This window comes from Macaca mulatta, chromosome 12, assembly GCF_049350105.2.
Source record: "Macaca mulatta isolate MMU2019108-1 chromosome 12, T2T-MMU8v2.0, whole genome shotgun sequence".
Lineage (NCBI taxonomy): Eukaryota > Metazoa > Chordata > Mammalia > Primates > Cercopithecidae > Macaca > Macaca mulatta.
Window position 1 is genome coordinate 124,538,403 of NC_133417.1, and position 21,296 is coordinate 124,559,698.

Genomic DNA, 21,296 nt, shown 5'->3' on the forward strand with positions numbered 1-21,296 from the left:
TTGAGTCAGAGTCTTGCTCTGTCATCCAGGCTGGAGTGCAGCGGCACGCTCTCAGCTCACTGCAAACTCCACCTCCCGGGTTCAAGCGATTCTCCTGCCTCAGCCTCCCAAGTAGCTGGGATTACAGGTGCCCACCACCACACATGGCCTTTTTTTTTTTTTTGTATTTTTAATAGAGACAGCGTTTTGCCATGTTGGCCAGGCTGGTCTCGAACTCCTGATCTTAGGTGATATGCCTGCCTCGGCCACTCAAAGTGCTGGGATTACAGGCGCAAGCCACCATGCCCGGCTAATTTTGTATTTTTAGTAGAGATGGGGTTTCTCCATGTTGGCCAGGCTGGTCTCCAACTCCTGACATCAGGTGATCTGCCTGCCTCAGCCTCCCAAAGTGGTGGGATTACAGGTGTGTGACATTGCGCCCAGCCACCTTACAATCTTACAAGTTGTGTTATGTGTTACCACAAGCAAATTCTGTGCCTCAGTCTTTCCATCTGTAAAATGAGACTCATCATGTAAAGCACCTTGGAGACTGCTGGCCACGTAGGAAGCCTCTTTCTAACCTAGCGTTCTGGCCTAGGAGGGCCTTACTGGCAGCTGGTGTTCTCCCGCTGTGCTCTCTGCACCTTCTGAGAGATCAGCAGGGACCGGCTGCGGGGTTAGGCTGGGTTTGGAGTCCAGATGCCCAGCGGACAGAAATGTGTAGGAGTCTGGGTTGCAGCTGCACAGACAACACACTAACTTTATTCACACTGGTACAAAAGTAGATTTTTCTAGAAATGTTCTCTTGCGCCAGAAGGAGAGAGGTTGAGCAGCACATGGTGGGAGGGTGGTGGGAGGAGGCTGGGCATGAGGCCAGGGAGGGCGGAGCGCCCAAGTGTGAGTCAAGGAGGCAGGCCTGGGGCTGAGAAGCAAGGGGAGCCAGGTGTGGCGACCCTCCACCCTGTTCTTCCACATTGGAGCATAGAGGGGCACACATAGATGTTGGGGGAGCTCCCGGAAACACAGGAGAGCCACAGGAGAGCCAGGCCAGGGAATGTAGGCAGGAGAAGGCTCTGGGTAGAATTGCTGCCCACGTCCTTTCTTCTCCTGGCTGCAGCACCCCCGTGGGATGCCCCAGGCTCTGGGATGCCCCGGGCTCTGGCATGCGTGAGGCTGGGCAGGCGTGCCCCTTCTGGCTTCCCCTTCCTGACTCTTCTAGAAGGGCTGAGCATGCCCAAGAGGTGGCCGGTGGGGCAGTGAGGAGTGGGTACACAGAGATGCGCACACAGGCAAAGAGGGACAGAGGCTGGGCTGCCTGCCAAGGGGCCCCAGGGTCTCACTGGGGCAGGGCCTTGAGGATGGCATTCACCTCCTCCGCCACGGCTGTCAGGGCAAATTCAAACTGGTCCTGGGGAAGGGCAGTGGCAGGATGGTCACGGAGAGGCCTGACCTCTGCTCTGCCCTCAAAGTGGGGAGTTTTTGGTGGGGGTGTGGGGCCCTGGGCAGGTCCCCTGGGAGGAGGGGAGTCCTCCTGGAGGAGGGACAGAGGCAGGTGGGAGAGGTTGGCAGCTGCCGCTTTCCCTGGGGTGGCCAGGAAGTGGGTGCTAGGGAAGGGTGGCAGCTGGGGTTGGGGCAGGAAGGCAAGGTCACCTTAGAGCGGACAAGGCCAGGCCGCTGGTCACGGACATGCTCCAGGGTGGCAGCGATGTCAATCTCCTTCACTCCTGGAGATGGGGGTGGGGATGGGACTGCTCAGGGGGTGTCCAGAGGAGGACAGGACCCAGAAAACCTGGGGCCTCCTGGAGGCGAAGAGCTTTGGAGGGCTGGGCAGAGCCTAGAGGTTGACAACCTGCTCCTTCTGAGCTCCCAACCCTGTGTGCTGGGGAGCCTCTAAAAAGGGCCTGGGGGCTGTGGGCGCCATGGGGAAGCTCCCTACCTTTTGCCATGCGGTTCAGGACCATGTCGATGAGGATGTAGGTGCCGGTCCTCCCTGCACCATCACTGAAACAGGAGTTAGTGACAGGTTTAGCTTGCAATGCAGCAGAAAGGAGGAGGGATGGAGGAGGCCTGAAGGCCTGGGGGAGGGGAGGACACTGGGTGACCCCTTTGGGTTGGCTTGGAGAAGGAGTGAGTGAGCTGAGGATGAAGGAAAGCTCATAGCACCTGCACGCTGGGACTTGGGCCTTGAGAGGGGAGTCTGTGACTTGTGGGTGTCACTTGGGCAATAGGACAACCAAAGAGGAGAGCCATGGCTCAGCCCTGAAGCGTAGGCAACAGGAGGGAACTGGATGGGCCTCTCTAGCCTTCAGCAAACTTTTTGTGTATGGGGGCCAATGGTCAATATTTTTCAACTTTGTGGGCCACATACAGTTTGTGTCACATACTTTTCTTCTTTTTTCTTCACCCATTTAAAAATGTGAATGCCATTCTTAGGTCTTGGCCACTAAAAACAGGTGGTGTGCTGGATTTGGCCCATGCCTGGTTTGCTAGCACCAAGGGGACAGGCAGGCAATGTGCACAGGAGACGCACACAGGGAGTTGGACCAGAGAGAGGGACCTCCTCTCCACCCACCTGCAGTGCACGATGATGGGGCAGGAGCGACCCCGGTAGCACTTGTTCACCTTCCTGCAACAAGAAATGGGTGTGAGGGCCAGTGGGCACCAGCAGAGAGGGAAAGGGAAGCCGAAACACATGCCATGGGCCTCTCTTTCTTCCTTTTCTCCCCACCTGCCGGGGGCAGAGGGGGAAGATGGTCGGAGAAAGGAGCCAGGGCTGGAGGCAAAGAACCAGAGCTGGTGTGGGTGGCACTGGGCTCGCCTTACAAGCTAGGTGCCCAAGCTATGTGCCTGGAACAACTGATTTAACCTCTTTGAGCCTCAGTTTTCTTACCTGTAAAATGGAGGATAGGAAGAATAACCTCCTTAGGGTTCTTACAATGATCACATGAGATAACCCATGTAAAGAGCTAAGTGCCAGGTCTGGCACACAATAGGTGCTCAATACATAGTAGCAACTATTAATGATAATACATCATCATATTAAGAGCCGCCTCTGCCCAAGTCCAAGGGAATAGGCTTTCTGGTGACTTCAAGGGTGTCCGTCTTGCTACATCGTTGCTCTGCCCCTCTGCCATCCTCTATGACCACCCAGGCTGTTCTCCTCCGGACTCAGGCTCCAGTGGTCCTTAACAGTTGTGACATCAGGCTGCCCTGGGCATAGCATTCCCCGGGCCAAGGGAAGACAACCCCAACCCCTCAACTCGGGACATTGTGCTACTGTCTATCTCCCTGGAGCAGTCTCACTTCAGCACAGGCATTCTGTGGCCACATTACATTCAGGCTTGGGGTCCACTTGGACCTCAGACCTTTCTCTGCTGCTCCTGACCACGTCTCAGTGAGGAGTAGGGGGCTTCTCCATCTCTCAGTGAACCCATCTAACCTGCCCTTGTCCTTTATGACCTTTCTGCTTTGGGAGTCACCTGCATACTCCTGATATCCCTGCAAGCCAGAACTAGGGAAGATCTTCTTAGGGGTTCTCAGATTGAAGTTTGGAACTTCGCAGTCCTTCAGCTATGGGACCAGGTGACTTAGAATGGCTTTATAGGAGTCCACATGGTTTTCTAGCTCGTTGGCTGTTATGTCAGAGGGCTGGGGTAGAAAAGTAGTCACAATAGTTGTTTTTGTTCATTTAATAATGATAATAGGCAGCATCTAGAGTTAATTGAGCCCTTGCTATGTATCAGGCACTTATGCTAGATTTTACATACTTCATCAAATCTTGCAACAACCCTCTAAAGCAGGGGTCCCCAATCCCTGGTCCATGGACCGGTGTCAGTCTGTGGCCTGCTGGGAACCGAGCCGCATAGCAGGAGGCGAGTGGTGGGCAAGTGAGTATTACCGCCTGAGCTCCGCCTCCTATTAGATCAGCCATTGCAGTAGATTGTCATAGGAGTACGAACCCCATGGTGAACGGCACATGTGAGGGATCTAGGTTGCCAGCTCCTTATGAAAATCTAATGCCTGATGATCCGAGGGGGAACAGTTTCATCCCCAAACCACCCCCCTCTCCCAGCCATGGAAAAATTGTCTTCCACAAAACTGGTCCCTGGTGCCAAAAAGGTGGGGGACCTCTGCTCTAAAGCATGTGTCATCATCCTCATCTCACAGGTAGGGGCACGGAGGAAGGCCAAGGAGCTTGCTCAGGGTCACTTTCTTAGGGTGTCTTTTATTAATTTGTTTTCCTTCTCAGGGGGCTTGACTGAACTGCATTTATTTTTTCTGTTTTTTTTTTTTTTTTGAGAGGGAGTCTGGCTCTGTTGCCCAAGTGGGAGTGTGGTGGCATGGTCTCGGTTCACTGCAACCTCTGCCTGCCAGGTTTAAGAGATTCTCCTGCCTCAGCCTCCTGAGTAGCTGGGAATACAGGTGCTTGCCACCATGCCTGGCTAATTTTTGTATTTTTAGCAGAGCGGGGTTTCACCATGTTGGCCAGTCTGGTCTTGAACTCCTGACCTCAAGTCCACCCACCTCGGCCTCCCAAAGTGCTGGGATTACAGGCGTGAACCACCGCGCCTGGCCCCGAACTACATTTATTAAGCAACAATTTATTTGTTCTGGATGTCTAATGCCAACTGAGTTTACATAATTCCAGCCTAAAGCAATCTTTTAGCTTATCCGTGCAGCTTTAAAACAGATCCATGCACTAGTTCTATCACGATTTTTTAAATGTGGAAAAAAGGAAATAGCTCTGATACCCTGGCACTGCTTTCAAGATGCCTGTGTCTCAGGCCTCAGGGACCCCAGTTAGAAACTGCTGTCCAGAGGTTCAGAAACTATACCCACGTCCCCACCCCCAGCTCTGCTCCTCTGTCCAGTACCTAGAGACATTAGACCAGCTTGGCAAGGGACAGAGAACCAGGAGAAGGGTGCAGTGCGGGTGGGCCCCTGCCCTTGGTGGCAGGCTTCCCAAGTACCTGTCTGGGGCTGGGAAAGGCAGGGGACGCTGGAGGGCTGACCTGTCTTGGTGTCAGTGTTGGAAAAGGGTAAGCCCCTCAGGTAGCCCCTGTCTAGTCCCCACCTGCTCCACTGAGCGCCCCAGAATCCAGAGATCCTCCCACACTCCTTTTGACAATCTTTGCCTCTTCCCTGTCCCCCTTGCTCCCAGCTCGGGGTGGTCCCCGGGCCACATGTCCTGTCTGTCCATGCAGCAGCCACACCTGCCAATGATCACTTTTGTGACTATGCAACTGGAGTGAGAATACTAGCTGCAGATCACAAAAATGACACTGGCAGCTGTGAGGGAGAGAGAGAAAGAGGGAAGAAGGGAGAGGGAAGGACAGAGAGAGGAAAGACACGCAGGGGGAGGGAGAGGGAGAGACGGACAGAATGGCAGAGAGAAACTGGCAGACAGGGGAGGGAGGTGGAGAAAAACAGGGGAGGGGGCAGAGAGGGAGAAATGGAGAGAGAAGGAAAGGGTGAGGCAGAGACAGAGTGAGACAGAGATGGGGAGAGAGAAGAGGAAGAAAGAGGAAAGTAAAAAGAATGAAAGCCACATAAATAAAAAAAAGAGAGGCGGAGAGACGGAGAGGGATGAACGAGGGATGAAGAGGAGGGATGGTGGGAGATGGGCAGGCAGGAGTGAGAGACGGAGGGGGCAGCGAGGCAGCGCAGTGCAGGGCCTGGAGACAGCGGGGCAGGAGGGACCAGGAAGGAGACAGGAAGCAGGGACCCCGGAGAGGGAGGGGAACCAGAAAGCGAAAGGCCCTCTGGAGGAAGCAGGTGGAGGAGAAGGAGCCAGTCCCGGGAGCGTGAGAGAGAGGGAGCGGAGCAGCAGCGGCCGGCGCGGAGCTGGCCCACGCGGGTGGTGGAGCCGCGGGGACGGGCACAGCCGGAGCCTCAGGCCTGGTTTTAGGGGTGGGAGCGTGGGGTCTGGAGGGGGCGGCCAGAAGTCAGAGGCCGAGGCTCCAGGCCCGACCCGGGGCTCCAGGCCGAGCTGGCGGGCGGACCTCGGCTCCGCCCCCGCCCAGGCGGCCCCTCCAGGCGGGGGCGCCCGCGCTCACCTGCGGAAGTCCAGCAGGGGCCGCGTGGAGGCCGGTGTGCCCTCTGCCGGCCAGCTGAGGAAGTGGAACTGCGTGAGCGTGCGCGTCTCCAGGGTCTGCACGTTCTTCAGGTAGAAGCTCCGCACCAGAAAGTCCTCGCACCAGATGTGCTCCGACACCAGGTTCACCTGCCCGGCAGGGGCCCAGACCTGAGCGCCGCGGGCTGCCCCAGTCCCAGCGTTTGCGCGCGCGCTCCTCGAGACCTTCTCGGTCTCTCCAACCACCCCCCGGCCTCCCAGGACGGTTCAAATGATAAGTTCCAGCGGTCCCAGGAACCCTGGCTACCTGTCACTTATCTACTGCTCAGGACCATTGGTAGCTTTTCCACCCAGACACAACTATTGTTGTGAGCCTCTCGAGGTCGGAGTTTCTCCTCCCTCTCCCTCGCAGGGTCTACCGGAGTGTCGGTGCTACACGTACCATAAACTTGTATGAAATTCTGTAATACTCTTATTGGATTTTTTTCATTAACTACCAGCAGGACCAATGAAAGGCTTTTAAAAAAACCGTCATGTGCTTATTTGGTGGGGAAAAAATTACTATTCAGGCTCATCTGGTGATGAGAAGCTTCTGTTATGTTCTTAAGGTCTTTTGTCTTAGTGGGGGCTCACATTCTCCCATTTGTCTGAAATCTTTCTCTTTCCCTGCTTGGCCTCTGCCCAGTTCCCCCTCTTTCTCCACCCCTCCACCTAGTCTCTCTTCGAATGAAAAAGTTTGTTTCTCTTTTACATTAGTAACATATACAACGGGTATTTCTTTCTTTGCTTTGGCCACCAGGAAACTCAGAGCTAAATTAGGCTCAATTAACGTACGTCTTAATCTCAGTATTTGGGTATACTTATCTTCCCTGTCTAATATACACTTAGCTATTAGCTTCTTACCTCGGTTTTGGTGGTTTTATAGTTTTATTTCTGTGCCTTTATCATAAGTCTCTATGAATGTTTTTTGACTCTAGACAGGATATACACACACACACACACAATGTACATATGTGAATATATGTATATGCATATATGTGTTTATATATATTCATATATGTATGAATCATGAGCAGGGCCAATAAAAGGCTTTTTAAAAAGACTGTTGAGTGCTCATTTGGTGAAGAAAAAGTTACGAAAAGGCCATCATCTACTCTCCCCACATCCATTGTCCCCTTGCTGTGGGGCCCTGCTGACCTCATATACATGATAGAGGGAGGCACCCTCATCTGGCCAGTAGCGGTCACACTGCTTGACACCATCCTCCACCAGCGGGGTCAGCATGACGATGACGGTGCAGCCGCTCTCCCACACCATCTAGGGACAGAGACCCAGGTGAGCTCCACTCTAACCTCCCTGGGACCTGGCTGGCCACAAGGACCCCAGAGAAGCCCTCCCTTTAAGAGCCCACCTGCCAGAAGTCTGCGATGGTATGGGACAGTGGGCCCTGCGTGGCTATGTAGGCTGGCATCCGAGGGTCATGCTCAATCTGGAGGCAGGGAAGATACACCATGAGCCAGTGTGGGAAATGCCACTATGGACAGGCGTGGTCAAAGCAAGTGGGTCAGGGTCTAAGAAGGCTGGCAATTCCCCCTTTCCTTGCTAGGATATCAGGCCCCACCACTCCAGGGGGTTGGTGGGGTGGGAGGTGACCATGGGGAAATGGAGTGCCTAGGGCCAGGATAATGATGGGGCAGAGGTGGGGGCTGGAGTCAGGGCCACTCACAATGGGGCTGGCGTTGATGTAATCGCTCCGAGAAGGGCTGCTCTCCACTTTCAGTTTTATGCGGGCATGGTCATCTGTACACCCCACCACAGATGGCCCTCTGGTCATTGGCGTCGCGGGACCTCTGCCACTCAGCCTCAGCCAGAAGCCCAACCCCTCACCCCAAACCCTCCAGACCTCACAGCAGAGAGAGGGCTGGGCCAGGTTGACCAGTAGGGTTCACTCACAGGGCAGGAAGTCAGGATGCCGGTTCTTTTTGATGTTGCCCTCCCCCTGCGCGGTGGCACAGGTGTTTGGCTCTGCTTGGTAGGCACAGAGGGCCTGCCACTCCTTGGCCAGGCGGTCCCGGTTCCTCAGGTGATCCTCCATGTATGCCTGTGGGGGCACCACGGTCTGGCTCTGGCCCACACAGCCAGCCTGGCCTCTCTCTCCATCCCATTCCTTCACCCACTCTGAGCTCAGGCCCTGTCCTGACCAGAATCATGTGTCCCGTGGAGATGTCCATGTTGGCTTGGGCAGGCTCCTCGCACCAGGACGGAGTGCTGCTGTGGGAGCTGGGGCTGGCCTGGGCTGCGTCGCTGAACTGGGAGGACACACTGCTCACCCGCGAAGGCTCCGGCGGACCCTCCGCCCGGTTGAACAAGGACTTTGCGGCCATGTGCTGGCGGCACAGGTCCTGTGGAGGAAGAATCAGGTGAGGTCCAAGAGTCCCCTGAAACTTTTCAGCAGGGCCCTGGGTTCGGCTCTGGGCTCCTAGGCTTGTCCTTGACTGATTTTCAGTGAAACTCAGCTCCTCTGGGGGAGGGTCTTCTGCCTGGCCCTGATCCTTTTCAGGGTTGTTCTGCTTGGGTGGTGCTTATGTTAACCTCAGACGTGACAGAGTGGAATCCCAGAACCCCAGAAGCACAGCACCAAGAAGAACCTCAGGCACCGTATGCTCCCAATTCCCATGTGTTCATAAAGGCCCATGCCATACTCCCTCCCACCGGGGCTTCTCCAGCCCCCACCGGACCTTCCCGGGGATGAGGGCTCACTCCCCACTCAGTTCCTACCCTTACTCCACGCAAGACCCAGACTCCCAAGCCCCTTGCATTTCTTCTGCTCAACCAGCTTCTGGGGCTGCACACCTGGTACTCGAAGGTAGTGTCACCATGGGCCCCCTCAGGCCCCAGGGCTGCCAGGCGCTCCTTGTCCCGCTGCCGCGCATGCTGCCGCACACACAGAGCCACAGCCAAAGCCACCAGCAGCCCAGCCACACCTGCCAGGGCCACCAGAGTGAACAGCACTGAGCGCATGGGAGAGGTGCTGTGCGCGATTCGGGGAAGGACTGCAGCTGCCTCCTCCCTCTGTGGGAACAAGGCTAGAATCAAGGGAGGCAGTGGCACGGGGAGATTTCAGAGCTGCTCCTCACCCTGCTCCCCTGTCACAGCCCCTGTTAGGACATCTCCTGGGGCAAAGCTGGGAGAGCAGGGGTATGGTGGTACAGCCAGATGGGCTCTCAATCCCCATCGGATCAACTCAACTACAGTGCAGTGCCAGAGGCCCCCACCAGGAGTGTTTGCATTTAAAAACGGACGGAGAACCCTAGGAATTGAATTGTAGAATGTGAGGCATCCATGTTGGACGCAGAGGACAAAGATATTTTGAGTATAAGCCAGGCGTGGTGGCTCCCGCCTGTAATCTCAGCATTTTTTGGGGGGGTCAAGGTGGGCAGATCACCTGAGGTCGGGAGTTCGAGACTAGCCTGGCCAACATGGTGAAACCCCATCTCTACTAAAAATACAAGAAAAAATTTAGCCGGGCTTAGTGGCGGGTGCCTGTAATCCCAGCTACTTGGAAGGCTGAGGCAGGAGAATCTCTTGAACCTAGGAGGCGGAGGTTGCAGTGAGCCGAGATACAGCCATTGCACTCCAACCTGGACGACAAGAGTGAAACTCTGTCTCAGACAAACAAACAAAACATATTTTGAATATAATGTCATTTCTGTGCAAGGTGTTCCCTTGGAATTTGGAGACTTTGCTCCAGCAGGCTAAGGGCGGCTCAACTAGTTCTCAGGTCTTTTTACTGCACACGGCTGGTCCTGCAGGGAAGGGACACCTGCGCCATCTGCTGGTATGAAAGAGAACGGCAGGGGGAGGGGCTGCTTGAGCGAAGGCCGCGCCCACCCAGCCGGGCCTACGGACACCTGAGGTTTCAGCTCCAGTTCTCCCCTCTGGCTTGCCTCCAGCTCTTGTGGACAATATCAGCCCTCGGGGGCCTTTGACTGATTCTCCAGTTAGCGCATACCTGTCCCACTCCTGTCTGCAAGATTTGGAGCCCTGTCTGTGCTTCCAGTTCAGACTTCACCAGCCCTGCAGGGAGGACAAAGGTCAGGCTCGCTCCAGTCCCATGTGGTCTCCATCCTCTGTCTTGCTCTGCCAAGCGGCAGGCAGGGCCCATGTGGGGTGGGAACATTTCAAGGGGGCATCAGTCACAGGCCTGGATATATCCACTTAGGAATGGGGCTGGGGCCAAGCCTGGGATTGAGGTCGCAGAGATATTTACCTGCTTGTTGGGTCACATCAGCCAAAGACAGGTTCTGCTCATTGTGCCGGATGCGGAAGGTGAGGGCTGGTCCCACCACACTGCCAGATAGGAGCTATGTTACTGCCTTCTCCACCCCAGACCGAAGCCCTCTCCCCATTAGAGCATGGGGCTGGAGCAGATCCGGCATGCCATACAGGGGCGTCTGAGGCAAGGAAGATGCTGGATGGGGCCAGCAACAGGCTGGGTGTAGCTGGACCTTCAACACAACTGGGAGCATCCCTGAGCTCAGAGCTTGTCTGCCCTTCTTCCCCAAGCCCCTCCAGCCACCTCCTTGCTCAAGCTGCTTTCTAGATCTCGGCCACTGCCCCAGCAAGGTGCCAGCCCCACCTGATGTTGATGAAGCTGCCCGAGGACATGTGCACATGCTCAGCCAGGATCTCCAGCAGCTTCACTCCTGCAGCCAGGCTCAGGGGCCTGGAGATGGGAGAAGGCAGAAGAAGGAAAGTGGGGCAACCCTCTCAGTCATTTTCTTAAAGCAGGCCACTCCAGGGGTGCAGAGCAGCCCGCCAGTTCCCTGTCCCTGCACATCTGCACGTTTTGCTCTCTGCTTCTGGCCAGGCAGGCCAGCCCAACTCCCAGCAGACGGGAAGGCTTCCCAGGATGCAGCCCTTACTTCTGGTCAGTGACGATGTAGCCATATTCCTCCGCTGCTGGTCGGGCTGAGGGCTGTCCTGCCACTGTGGGCTGGCTTTGGCCCAGTGGGCTTTTCTTCTCTAGCAGGACAGATGTGGCAGCGGGTCTGGCAGCTTCCGGAGGCTCAGAGGAGACAGGGCTTGGTACCTGCTGAACTTCACTGGAGGTGGGGCTGGCAGTGGGGTGTCCAGGCATGGGGGGTGTACGGGCTGGAGGCTCTGCTGTGTCTCTGCCCTCCACTGGCCCCTCCATTGTCTGTTTAGAAGAGGGTGGAGGTGTGGCCTCTGGACAGTGCTAGGGGAAGGGGTACCCTGGACTCGGAGCTCTCCACAGTGGAGCTCAGGACCTGCTTTTCGCTTTCTACCCCCAGGGACCACTGCGGTGCTGGGTACAGAGAGGACACCAGAGCATCTGAGACAAGTAAGTGGATGCATGAATGGATAAAGGATTGAATGATTGAAAATGGTCTGTGCTAATCCACAGAGTGGGCCTGGAGACAGAAAACCCCTGCAGCAAGAGAAGCTGGGGTGAGGGCAAAAGACAAACAGTCAGGCAGTGGTTTCTAGACTTTTGTTTAGCCACAAAGTCTTAGAAATCCAACACATGAAACAGAAAGAAGCAGAGCTCCTCCAGCTACAGAAGCTCAGGAAGGGCTCCCTGCTCGAAACTTCCCTCCTCCCCTAGTATGATCTGAAACGATGGCAGTGAAAAGAGGAATGAATTAAGAATTTGGTTTTCTAGCCCCAGTTCTGCCATCAACTTGTTGGGAGACCTTAGGCAATAACTTGTGGTCTCTGGGCCTTGGTTTCCCCCCAAAATGAGGGGTGGGAGGATACAGATTCTGGGTCCTGAATTTGAGATTTAGGTTTGGTGAGGGGGCGTGCTGCCATGGAGTGATTATCAGTCAAGGAGGTGCTGGGGACTTACTTTCTTGATATCAGCTCCAACATTTACAGCCCCTCCTGCAAGACAGGAAAAACAAGAGTCTGGAAAAATGGCCGTGGCCAAGGTCTACACAACACAAGTGGGAGAAAGGGCCAGAGACCCTGAACTTGGCACATTTGCTGTGGTCTTCATCTCAGTCAGTGACCATGACCCTGTTACTGTCTCATCCTAAGCCTGGCCTCATTCCTCTTTGCTTCCTCCTCCCAATTTATTGTTTTATTAACTCCTCCCTCTGCCTCTGCCATTGGCCGTCTCTCTCAAAGCTACTCTTTGTTCAATTATTTCTCTACACATCAATTACTGGCTTCTCCTTAGCACTGGCTATGCCCGTTTTTAAGCCTTCATTGTCACCAACTCATCCTTCCCGATGCCTCCTTTTTCCTGCTCACACTCTCTGTTGGCTGCTTTTTCCATTACTTCCACCCTCTAGTCTTTCCTGATCTAACTCCTAAGCTCACCACCCTACCCCCTTGCTCCCTGCCTTGCTGGCAATGACCCTGTGTCTCAAAGGAACTCTCTCCCCTAAAGCCTGACTTTTCCCCTCCAGGCTACTCCAAGTGGTCTTGAGGCAGGGCAAGCGGCCTCCATGGAGCTGGGAGATGGTGGTCCCTCCCTCTGCCTGGACACTTACCCAGATTTCTTCCTGCACCCTTGGGCAATAGCTGCAGCAGGGTCAGGAGTGTGGAGAGCTGCTCAGGGGTCAGCTGACGCAGCTCTACCCCATAGCCCGCCAGCACAGCAGCCAGCCTCTGCAGAGCCGCATCTGCTGGAAGTCAGACACAGAGCTCAGGGCTGATTGCGCGATGAACTTGTGGGATGCTGATGACTGAGTGAGGATGGGAGGGGACTAGCATATTAAGAGACTCTTCCCAAACACCAGGACACCAAGGGGTACCCTCCCTTTCCCAGTCCTTGTCCACACTTTGCGGGAAAGGTCTTTCTGGGACCCAGATCAAACTTCAGGACATTTTGACTCTCCACTGCAAAGAGTCACGTCAATTCCACTCTCCACAGTGTCCCCACCACTTTCCTAGTGCCTGGCATAGAACAGCTTGTCAGTAGACGTTCCTTAAGTATATGAATGAATTTAAGGACAAGTTAACAAATGCATGGATTGTCAAGGAAGGGCCCAACCATGGTTCCCCCAAAGCAGCCCTCACAGGGAGGTGGATGCTGAGGACCTTGTTACCTGGTTGCACTGCGGGGGAAGCAGGCTTCTCTCCATGACCCCCTAGTCCTTCCTCCTCATAGCCTTCTGGGGAGTCCTCTGCCTGGCTGCTGCCCCCTTGTTCTGGCAGCCTTGGCACCCTGGCCCTGCTGGGTGCTGGTAACTCCTGGGCCAGATAGAGGAGCCCAGAGTCCTGAAAAAGCTGGGAAGGTGAAGGCCCTGGAAGGTCCCCATAGGAGTGGCCAGGGTGGTCCCCAAATATGCCCTTGGAGGCAGTTCTGCTGAAGAGGGCAGGGGCTTCAGCCTTGGGCAGGGGCCCGACACTGACCATCCCTGGGGAGCCCTCTGAGACACGGGAGCCATCACGGGAGCCAAACTGTGAAAAACCAGAAATCTGGGTAAGAGCAGAAGTCCGGGCTGAGAGACTGTGGTCAGGGTGGGACCAGAGTCAAGGGCTTACCTGGTGGAACAGGTAGGGCTGCAGCAAGGCAGGTTCGTAACTCAGGGCAGGGTGGGGAGGCTGTGGGGGCAGCAGCAGGTGTTCCAAGAGAGGGGGGAGCAGCTCAGCCTGCAGAGGGGACAGAGAGGAGCTGGCCCCAGCTCCACCTCTGCCCACTGGTGGTTGTGGAAGTCGATGCTGGGAAGCAGGGGCAGAGCCAGTGGGGATGTCCTGTAAAAGCAGCTCCCCAGCAGGACCAGGTCTCCTGGGTGCCAAGCCAGACCTGTAGAGGAAAGCAAAGTGTATGTGTTGGAGCCGGGGGAAGGGCATAGAGAGCCTGCAAGGCAGAACTAGTCGGGTCCAGGCAGGCTCAGCAGTTAAGAGCAGGCCTGACCTCTTTAGAAACTGGGTGACCTCAGGGGAAGAGAGATGGGCTGGGTGGGCATGGGGAGGGACCAGAGGGCCAAGCTGAGGGCAGAGGTATCTGCCTTCCTGGTGAGCATGGCTGGGTCTCTGAAACAGCTGCAAAGGCTGGGTAATCATGAGGCTGGGGATGGAGAAGGGGCAAACAGGAGCAGGGGAAGGCAGCCAGGAATTTCTCTAGATGAACTGTGGCTGCAGCTGTCCCCGTTGCCCCGTGTGCCATGTCCCCACACCTGGCTCTCCAAGTGTATGTCCAAATATTCGGGACTGCTCCTCCACCCCCCATCACTATGCCGTCTTCATCCTGGTATTCACCGTCTGAGCTCCGTAAACCTCATTTACTTTCTCTGCTTTGCAGAGTCTGGATGATGTCTTTAGAGGCCCTAACCACAAAAAGATGATGACAGCTCCTGTCATATAGAAATTCACGTAATAATGAAATGGAATATTGAACAACTTCAGTCCAACAAAATTCTAATTTCTCCCATGATGACTACGTTGATGCTTCTTTTAAAGTATCCAATGTAAAAGTTTTTCAAAACATTTAAAAAATGCCCCTGTTTTTCTGGATCCCTAGAGATGAGCTCAGCTCCTGTTGACCATGTGAGCATGTCAGAGAGTGACCGTTCCTGCACCTCTTTACTTGTGTCCCAGCATGCTGGCCTTGGTGCCCACTTCCTTCCCCTCCCCCGCATCCATTAGGACAACCACAGACTCACCAGCCTCACCATTGCTAGAGCTGTCGAGAAAGGCTGCCTACCTGTCCCTTGGACGGGGCTCTGGGGGGCGAAGCCTGGGAATGCGCTCCATCTCCTGAGAGATCACATACTGGGTGAGGTCATCATGCCAGGACAATCCTGTCAGGAAAAAGTATAGCGTAAGTTGGTTCAGGAGTCTAGGGATCCAGTAATGGGGACCACTGGGGATCAGAACTGTACCCTCTGCCCTGCAGCTCAGGGGGTTTGTCAGAGTAGAGGGACAAACTCAGTGGGTGATCTGAGCTGTCCTCTTCCCACCCTCAGGTACAGCTATTGGAGCCAGACCGCCTGGGTTTGAATCCTGCCTTTGCTACTGATGTAACCTTGGGCAAGTTGCTGAACCTCTCCAAGCCTCAATTCCCTCATCTATAAAACGGGGATTTACACCTCCTAGGATTGTTATTATCATTAAAATAACACATATAAATATCAAACAGTTAGAATAGTGCCTGTCATGTAGTGAACTTTTAACAAATGCTATTACCATAATTATTATTACTATTGTTGTTATTCTTTGTGTTGACCCTGAACCTCAACTTTCTCTGTAAAGTGGAAATGATACATATTTCAGGAAGCTGTTGTGAGATCAAGGGTGATCAGGGAAATCAAAGTGCTTAGAAAACTCTAAAGCACAATCCACATGTTTTAAACACGTATAATCATCTTCAGTGTTGTCATTATCATCACCATCATCGTTATCATCATCATCTTATTCATAGACAGCTCTCCTGTTTGACTCTTTCCCCAAAAATCTCTGCTGTCAGGAGTTATTCTGAAGGAATAATTTCCCACTTTTCACCCTCATTTTTTCTTCTCTGGTTCTGGATTTAAAATCTGTGCTTCTCTTAACTCGTATTCTGGTGTCTACCAACATCCACACCTGCCTCCTTGCTTATTCACATTAGATGAGCTGTCTATGTTCCTATTTAAAGCCAGTTCCTCTGAGCTCTAGATTTCGTCCCCTTTCACCTACTCAGGAATATTCTCCTTGCCATTCTCTCCTCTTTCCTACATAATTTCCTTTGTTCTCTACTGAATTATTCACATTATTCCCATGCAAACAGTATGCAATTTCTTCCATCTTAAGAAAAATACTGCTTGATCCCACGTTCTTCTCCAGGGATCACTCCATTTCTTTGCAGCAAGACTTCTAGAAAAAGTTGTCTGTACTGACTGTATCCAATTCCTCTCTTTCCATTCCCTCTTAATCCACTTTATTCAGGATTTTATTCCCAACTATTCTACCAAAGCTGCTCTCATCAGGATCGCCAGTGACGTCTGCATGTCCAAATCTGGTGGTCAATTCTCATATCTTATTTTACTTATCCCGTAATCATCATTTGACACTGTTGGTCACTCCTCCTCCTTGGTACACTTTCTCTTGGCTTCTGGAACAATGAACACTGTTGTTTTTAATTCTACTCCACTGGCTTCCCCTTCTCAGTCTCCCTGAGAGGAAGTTGATGGTTCCTCTTTTTCTCCTGGTCCTCATTTTTTTTTTTCTTTTTTTTTTGAGATGGAGAGTCTCACTCTGTCACCTAGGCTGGAGTGCAGTGGTGCAATCTCAGCTCACCACAACCTCTGCCTCCCAGGTTCAAGTGATTCTCCTGCCCCAGCCTCCTGAGTAGCTGGGATTACAGGCACTTGCCACCACGCCTGGCTAATTTTTGTATTTTTAGTAGAGACAGGGTTTCACCATGTTGGTCAGGCTGGTCTTGAACTCCTGACTTCGTGATCTGCCTGCCCCATCCTCCTAAAGTGTTGGGATTACAGGTGTGAGCCACCACACCTGGCCTGGTCTTTTTAATGTAAGAATTATCTAGGACTTGATCCTTGGTCTTCTTCATAGACACTCAATCTTTTGGTTATCTCATCCACCCCATGGGTTTAATTACCATTTATATGCCAAAGAATTCCAAATTTATATCTACAGTTGAGACTTCTGTCTCTCAGAATCCAGTCTCATGTACTCAACTTCCCACTTCACTTGAGTAGACATCTTAAACTCAACATAATCAAAGCTGAACACCCCCACAAAGTTGATCCATTTGCAAGTTTCCACATTATAATTAGTGACATCTCCACTTATTCAGTTATTCAGTAAATAAAACCTTTGACTCCTGGCTGGGCGTGGTGGCTCATGCCTGTAATCCCAGTACTTTGGGAGGCCCACGCGGATGGATCATTTCAGGTTAGGAGCTCAAGACCAGCCTGGACAACATGGTGAAGCCCTGTCTCTACTAAAAATACAAAAATTAGCCAGGCATCATGGTGCGCACCTGTAATGTCAGCTACTTGGGAGGCTGAGGCAGGAGAATCACTTGAACCTGGGAAGTGGAGGTTGCAGTGAGCCAAGATCACATCACTGCACTCCAGCCTGGGTGACATAGCAAGACTCTATCTCAAACAACAACAACAACAACAACCAAAAAACAAAAAAAACCCCAAAAAATCTTTGACTCCTCTCTTTATAACCATATCCAATATTTCACGAAATAATGCTGACTACCTTAAAAATAAATGTAGAATTCTGTCATCCTTCATTCCTTCCTGCAATCACCCTGGCCTAATCCATATTCATCTCTTATCTGAGTTATTGTAGTTTTTGTTTGTTTGTTTTAGTAAAGTGAAAGCAGTTTATTAGAGAAGTAAAGAAACAAAAGAATGGCACTCCATAGACAGAACAACTTATTGTGGCTGTTTTTAGTGGTCCCCCTCACCAACTCTTGACTCCATCTATTCTAGTCTCACTACAGCGGCAAAAGTGATGCTTGTAAAGTGTAAATCAGATCATGCACCCCTATGCTCCAAATCTTGTAATGGTTTCCTTCTTTACTCAGAGTAAAGCCAATGTCCATACATTCCCCTATGAGGCCCTAAAGTGATCCACATTCCTTCTCCCATTACCTACCTGACTGGACCTTCTACTCTTCCTCTCCATCACTCCTCTACAGTCCCCTGGCCTGCATGGTGTTCTTCAGAATTGTGCTTTTGTCCTAGCTATTTGGTCTGCCTGAAATACTCTTCCACTAGATAACCTTCTGACAAACTCCCCTACCTCCTTAAAAAGTCTGTTCAGATTTCATAGTCTCAATAATGTCCACCTTGACCACCTGATTTCCTGATTTAATACTGTAGCTTTCTACCTCACCATTTTGATCCCTTTATCCTGCTGTAATATTCCATGCTATTTATCATCTTCTAAGACACTATGTATTTTCTAACTTTTATAGTGTGTTCCCTCCCCTTATCCCCCAAACATAAACTCCAGTTAGCAGAGATCTTTGTTTTATTCCCTGACACATCCCAAATACCTAAAACTATGCCTGCTACACAGTCAGTACTCAATAAATACTTGTTGAATGAAGAATGGGTGAGTGGAATATTATCCTGGCTGAGGATTCCAGAGTTCTTGGCTCTGCCAGGGAGAGGAACTGGTCCTAAGGAGATGGAAGCTGGCCTTTTCCAGTGACTTCTTCTAGAAGCCTCCTTTGGGCTTCTCCAGAGAGTCCAAATGTGAATAGCCCATCTCTAGGGTTCCACCTCTCACTCCAGCAAGATCTGGGAAGATGAGGCTCCAGCAGTGGGGGTGATAAGAATATTCCTTGTAGAACAATATTCTTCCCCACCCATAACTAACCAAGTTCCAATCTCTCTCCTCCAGTGCACCCAGACCTTACCTTGAGACATGAGTTGTCGGAGCACACCTTGTAAGCGTTGGAGAACTGGGGAGGTGACTTGCAAAAGGGGCCGGGCCTGCCCCACTCCCACCTGGCACTGCCCAAACAAGCCATCTGAGGGCACAAAAGTGGTGTCAGCAGGGGGCTTGAATAAGAGGCTTTCCAAAGTCCAGGTTGCAAATGAACAGTACTCTCTTCACCTCCTCCCCTACCTCTCCTCTTCCAGGCAAGTCTTCCTTCTTCTCGAGTCCAGTAGCCCTCTTCCTTTCTGGGCCTTCTCTCCCCTTCTAGTTTTTTATTACCCCTCTCCCCACCCCACCCCCATCTTGTGAGTTCTATGCTTGGGCCTCACTCACCCTGAATACAGACTTCCAGGTGAGAGCAGAGCCTGCGGTCAAATAGACAGCCTGTAGAGGAACAGGTGAGCAGAGGCTCAGACACCCACACACAGAGAATGGGCAGATAGGTGGACAGGCTGGGAAAGGGAGAAGCAGATGCAATTTATTCTTTCATTCTAAAGAAGGCCTTAAGCTGGGAGGAGAGTAGGAATCAGGCCTGAAATTCTTAAAAGGAATCATGGGATCTAGTTTTGGATTTTAAGAATTTGTGAGTCTGTATCCTTAAAAGCCTGTTTGCTTAACTGAGTGATGGGGAAGAAACCTTCCAGGTGCAGGGAGAGAGACTCATAGAATTACTGTAGGAGAGGTTTTGGCCAAATTCTGAAAGAGGAATTTCCTTCCCAAATATCCAAAAGCATCCTATAATGGCCTGGAACTCAGAAGAGGTGGAAACCCTAGCACACTTCCCCCGGTCGGGGGAAAGAAGGTATGGGTGGGGCTGGGGAGGGTGCCTCTTAGGCAGCTCTTCCCGCGCTGTCCCGAGCCGCTGGCGCTGTCCGCGGTGCTGAAGCTCTAAGTCTGGCGCCGCCAAGGGCTCGCCTGGAGGCGGTTACCAGAGAGGAAGGGGTCACAGAGCGAGGACTGTCCACTAGACCTGAGCCCTCTGTTCTATTCTGCCAACCCACAGCGTCACAGGAAGTACTCTGCCTCTCGGGCCTCCAAGCCCGGGTGGGGAAAGAGGGCGCCAGGCGGCGAGGCTGCGCCCCTTCCCCCACGCGCCGTCCTCCTACCCCCACCCCCCGCCCGTGAGTCAGCGCTGACTGTCTCTGTCCGCACAGATGTGAGTCAGCACCAGGCCTGGCTGTGGGGAGGGGGACAGGAGAGGACCCTCCCCTCTTCATCCTCTTCTGCCCCCTCCCCGTGCTGTCCCCCGTTACAGGAGATCAAATCGCTGCAATCAGCCTTTCTAGGCTTACGGAGAAACCCTGGTCTCTCTCTTGGCGCAGCTGGGACTCTATGCCTGCGGCCCAGGTTTCCACTGCCCAGAGATCACCGTTCCCTCATCCTCCCCGCCACGTCCCCGCCCCCTCCTCTTCCCATTCCTCAGCGCCTGTCACCGCCTCCCAGGCGCCTCGGAGCAACTGGCTTCTCCTGTGGTCTCGCAGCCGGTCTCTAAGTCCCTCTGCCCACATGCACCCCGCGTCCTTCTCCCCAACCTGCAATTTTCCCCTGAGCCCAATTCTCTTAGGTCCCGCCCCCGTATTCCCAGCCCCACCTCCAGGCCTACGCCCCTTTCCTCCCAGACGCCCTCTCACCTTCCTCATCTCGCATGCCTCCCCCAACCCATATTCTACCCGAGCTTCATGACATTTCACCCCCACCCCCATCGAGTTTCGCTCCAGGCCCCAAGCTGCTCCCCGCCCCCCACCACCCGCCAGCCCAAGTTTCCTCCTGACCGTGGGCACTAACGGCGCTGCAGCCCCCCGGGCGGCTGCTCAGCAGCAGGAGGCAGAGGAGCAGCCGGAGACCCCCGGATCCCCCGAGACTCCCAGGCCGCCGCGGGCGCCGCATCCTTCCGAGCTCCGGGCGCTCGCTCCCGGGCCGGAGCCGCAGCGACGCTGGCGGGAGCCTGCCGGAGGGGCCGAGGCGGGGCCTGCCGCTCCCCACCTCCCTACGAGGCGGGGTCTACATGCCCCTCTCGCTGCAGCGCGGCCAACAGCAGGCGGGTGCTGACGACACCTCCACCCCCGACTCGTAAGCTAATTTGCGTCACATATGGCGTAAGAGCCCTGTCGGAGAGGGGGACCTACCCAGCCCATCCCTCCTCCGTCAAATAGTAGGCGCTTCGCTAGAATTCCCACTTGGCCCCACCCCTTTTTGACCTGTGGCCCTCTTCTAGGACCACCTCTGTCTCCCCGCCCCAGGGTGGGCGAAGAGGGTCAAGTTGAGTGGGGGGCCAGGAAAGATAGGTGGGTCCAGAATGATAAACCCGAAGACGAGAAGCAGAAAAGCGGGTAGAATAAGTACTCTTACTCATTGTCATTGATGGTATTGGTCTCTTCCTTAAGAAGAAGTGGTTAGGCGTGCCTAGATTCCAGTTCTAGCAGGGCATCTACTAAGAGTATGACCTTGGGCACCTTGTTTAAATTGTCTGCGTCCAAGTTTCCTGATCTGCAAAGTGGAGGTACTGATAGTTAGTATCTGCCTCACACGAAGATTGTGAAGATTTCGTTAGTTACACTAATGTGGATCACTTAGAAAGATGACTGGACTGGTATATACTCCATGCTCCATACATATTAGCTTTCATCATTAGCTTTTATTTATTTTTTATTGAGATGGAGTCTTGCTCTTTGGCCAGGCTGGAGTGCACTGGTGTGATCTTGGCTCACTGCAACCTCCACCTTCTGGGTTCAAGCCGTACTCCTGCCTCAGCCTCCCTAGTAGCTGGGATTACAGGCACAGGGCACTTTGCCTGGCTAATTTTTGCATTTTTAGTAGAGATGGGGTTTCACCTTGTTGGCCAGGATGGTCTTGAACTCTTGAC

The 21,296-nt window shown here is 53.3% G+C and overlaps 1 protein-coding gene and 1 non-coding gene across 5 annotated transcripts; both read right to left on the reverse strand.

Moving 5' to 3' along the window:
* Window positions 1–712: 712 nt before the first annotated feature.
* PTPRN (protein tyrosine phosphatase receptor type N) lies at window positions 713–20,369 on the reverse strand. 4 transcript variants are annotated; one of them, XM_015111125.3, is made up of 23 exons: window positions 20,206–20,369; window positions 18,767–18,817; window positions 18,411–18,524; window positions 14,733–14,829; window positions 13,571–13,832; window positions 13,132–13,486; window positions 12,574–12,705; window positions 11,925–11,959; window positions 10,978–11,252; window positions 10,692–10,778; window positions 10,323–10,402; window positions 10,065–10,129; window positions 8,906–9,124; window positions 8,254–8,454; window positions 8,006–8,153; window positions 7,779–7,852; window positions 7,464–7,541; window positions 7,250–7,369; window positions 6,036–6,202; window positions 2,552–2,605; window positions 1,916–1,980; window positions 1,630–1,703; window positions 713–1,387 (listed from the first exon to the last, which is right to left on the reverse strand). In XM_015111125.3, exons 1-23 carry the CDS (start codon window positions 20,318–20,320, stop codon window positions 1,316–1,318), a joined length of 2,940 nt encoding a protein of 979 aa, XP_014966611.3. In that variant the 5' UTR covers window positions 20,321–20,369; the 3' UTR covers window positions 713–1,315. The 4 variants fall into 4 exon arrangements, with proteins under 4 accessions (XP_014966611.3, XP_014966610.3, XP_077813833.1 ...); XM_015111124.3 differs by having other exon boundaries at window positions 12,574–12,708; XM_077957707.1 differs by lacking the exon at window positions 1,630–1,703.
* On the reverse strand, window positions 5,186–5,275 carry MIR153-1 (microRNA mir-153-1). The gene has a single exon (NR_031977.1). It is a non-coding gene; the product is annotated as a microRNA mir-153-1 (primary transcript).
* Window positions 20,370–21,296: the final 927 nt, after the last annotated feature.

What these genes read in the sequence shown, in the direction of transcription:
- PTPRN (XM_015111124.3), bottom strand. Translation starts at nt 20,320, where the DNA reads ATGCGGCGCCCGCGGCGGCCTGGGAGTCTCGGGGGATCCGGGGGTCTC. An exon ending in CCGACAACTCATGTCTCAAG is followed by an intron (nt 14,830 to 18,410) that starts GTAAGGTCTGGG and finishes TTTTCCTGACAG; the next exon opens with GATTGTCCTGGCATGATGAC. An exon ending in ACATCAACGCCAGCCCCATT is followed by an intron (nt 7,542 to 7,778) that starts GTGAGTGGCCCT and finishes CCCTGCCTCCAG; the next exon opens with ATTGAGCATGACCCTCGGAT.